We start from the raw sequence: 2,906 nt of genomic DNA, 5'->3' as shown, positions 1-2,906 counted from the left end.
TGATTAAAGCATCTACGGTTCGTATTATTATCTCTTTAGTTACGCTTCATAAATGGCCTTTGCATCAGTTGGACGTCAAAAATGCATTTCTCAATGACAATCTATCTGAAACCGTGTTCATGAAGCATCATCCAGGCTTTCTAGACTTGAATTTTCTCAGACATGTTTGCAAATTAAATAAGGCACTTTAATGACTTAAACAATCACCACGTGCTCAGTTTCAACGAGCAAGTTTCTCATTTAACTTGGATTCTATTGTAGCCATGCATATCCCTCATTATTTGTTTTCAACAAGACTCATGTATTCTATATCTCTTGGTTTACGTGGACAATATTATTATCACTCGTAATCATGATACCAGTATTCGCACATTCATTTATCATCTCAAAAGAGTTTTCTATTACCAGTCTTGGTCCACTCAGTTATTTTCTTCGATTGGAAGTTACTTACACTAATTCTAGCTTGTTTCTTAGTCAAGCCAAATATACCCATGATATATTGGTATGTGCTAGTTTGTTTGATGCCAATTAACCCCATCACTACCTCACTTGCTACTTCGAAGAATTTCACCACCACTGGTTCTCCTTTTTCGGATCCCACATTATGTCGATCACTCGTTGGAGCACTTCAATACCTCACTATTACTACACCAGATTTGTCTTATGTTGTCAATCAAGCAAGTCAATTTCTTCATGTACCAACTATTGATCATTTCAAAGTAGTAAAGAGAATTCGTCGGTACATTAAAGGCACTCTCTTCTTTGGGTTATCCTTTTATCACTCACCAACACCTTTTCTTGTTGGATATTCAGATGATGATTGGGCTAGGTGTATTGAAAATCATCGATCAACATATGGTTACTCTATTTTTCTCGATGACAATCTTGTTTTCAGGACTGTAAAGAAGCAATCCACTGTTTCTCGTTCGAGTTGCGAATCCAGTATTGTGCCCTTGCAAATATTGCAGCTGAAATTGTCTAGGTTACTCATCTTCTTCGTAAAACGCATATGTTACAACCGGGGCGGCCTACTATTGTATATGATAACAAGAGTGAGTTGTTTATGAGTCAAAATCCAATTGTTCACAAGCGCACTAAACATTATGTACCAAATTTGGGAAGCTATACACCAAATTTGTTCCATGGGCGTTACCCCTTGGACCCCGCAAGGTGGGTGCAACCCCCTTGACCCCTCGTTATTTTCGTGATAGTATCTAGTCAACCCCTACGGGTGTGCATTCCACACTCTTCAAACCCGTTGTAAGGTATAACTAGATAACTCTTGCTTTTCAAGTAAATCTCAATTACATAAAATGATTGATTGATTGTTAGATGACACTAAAATTACTATAAACTCTTTCTTCTACCATATTAAAAGAAATTCGTTCTCTCACTTGCTCTATTCGGACACATAAATTTAATGAATGAAATTTTGGATGACTTGAATATGAAACAAGAAGCGAATGTTGGTTTATAATACTATAAATTAAATAAACTATGAACTAAATAATGTGAACAGAAGCAATCGTAACAAATTTAGAGGTGAAATTCACAGAAAACCAATGCAATTTTATTAATGAACTTAAGACCATATATAGGCCATAAAACTCACGTACACCAACAATATATAGAAACTAAATAATCTTAATTAACTTCTCGATCTTGTCTTTCTCTCCAAATTTCGATATTGAAAACTTCCTAGAAACTTCTTTATTATTAATATAAATATTTAATAAATAATATCTTAAAATATTAAACCCGATTAACCCAACAATCACCCCCTTAATCGGTTTTATTCATACTACCCGTTTCTTCATCACAACAAAGCCGGTTCATCCTCTTCAATCAAATGAGCTTCGTTGTCTTTATCTTTCCACTTTGTACACTCTCTTGCAAAGTGTCCAAATGATCCACAATCATAGCATCTTAACCCGCTCTTGTCAACTTGACCCGTGCCTCTTCCACGTCCTCTTTCTCCTCTACCAAATTCTCTTCCACGACCTCTTCCTCGTCCACCTTGCTTACCATCATGCCCTCCTCTTGCAAACAACAATTTTCCTTGTTCTTCACCCTCTTCATCATGACTTTTGAGTCTTTCTTCATACGCTTTGAGTCTTCCCAAAGCTTCATCAAAAGACATTTTTTCAAGATCTGAGTATTGCTCGATAGAGGCAATAATTGGTAGATATTTTTTCGGGGCTGAATTTAGAAGCTTCCTAACAACCACTTCGTCTTCCAGATTTGAACCGAGGCTTTTAAATTTGGCAACTATAGCACTTATCTTGCCCGAAAAGTCATTCATAGTCTCGTTCTCCTTCATCTTTAGCATCTCCAATTCACTCCTAAGAGTTTGTAGATGCGCCTTTTGGACTCGTTCGGCTCCTAAATAACGTGTCTTAATTTCTTCCCAAACATCCTTTGCGTCGTTATGTTTAGCAACTTGCAACAGAATATCTTCCGGTAGAGTTTGGAAGATAATGCCTTTCGTTGTGTGGTTCTTTCTTGCTTCCACCTTTCCTCCGGTTACGGGATCCACCGCTTCCCATAAACCGTATGCCTTCAACACCGTTTCAACCATAATCGACCATGACGTATAGTTTGATTCGGTTAATTTTGGGCATTGGAGTGGTACGTTTCCTTGCTCACGGATTGCAAGAGTTCCTTCCATCTCTTACAACTTGCTACTTACTCTTCTTTTTTCTTGCTTACAATTCTTGCTACGTGGTGCTTGTCTTCTTGCTAACTTGCTACTAATTACAAAGTTGTGACTACTTACTTTTTGTTATTTTTCAACTTGCTAACTTGCTTCTTGCTACTTTTTTGTAATCACTATGGTGATAACCTTGCTCTTGCTCTTTCTATGATCACGGATAGTGATCAATCTTGCTACTTGCTTTCTTTCTCTT

At 37.1% G+C, this 2,906-nt stretch overlaps 1 protein-coding gene across 1 annotated transcript; it reads right to left on the bottom strand.

The window, feature by feature from the left end:
• Window positions 1-1,816: 1,816 nt before the first annotated feature.
• On the bottom strand, window positions 1,817-2,668 carry LOC139854147 (uncharacterized). The gene has a single exon (XM_071843469.1). It carries the CDS (start codon window positions 2,666-2,668, stop codon window positions 1,817-1,819), a length of 852 nt encoding a protein of 283 aa, XP_071699570.1.
• Between the last annotated feature and the right edge of the window lie 238 nt (window positions 2,669-2,906).

Source organism: Rutidosis leptorrhynchoides, chromosome 6, assembly GCF_046630445.1.
Source record: "Rutidosis leptorrhynchoides isolate AG116_Rl617_1_P2 chromosome 6, CSIRO_AGI_Rlap_v1, whole genome shotgun sequence".
NCBI lineage: Eukaryota > Viridiplantae > Streptophyta > Magnoliopsida > Asterales > Asteraceae > Rutidosis > Rutidosis leptorrhynchoides.
Note: the sequence above shows the minus strand (reverse complement) of the source record. Positions and strands in the feature narration are given on the sequence as shown.

Coding starts and splice junctions, on each gene's coding strand:
- LOC139854147 (XM_071843469.1), bottom strand. CDS start 2,668: ATGGAAGGAACTCTTGCAATCCGTGAGCAAGGAAACGTACCACTCCAA.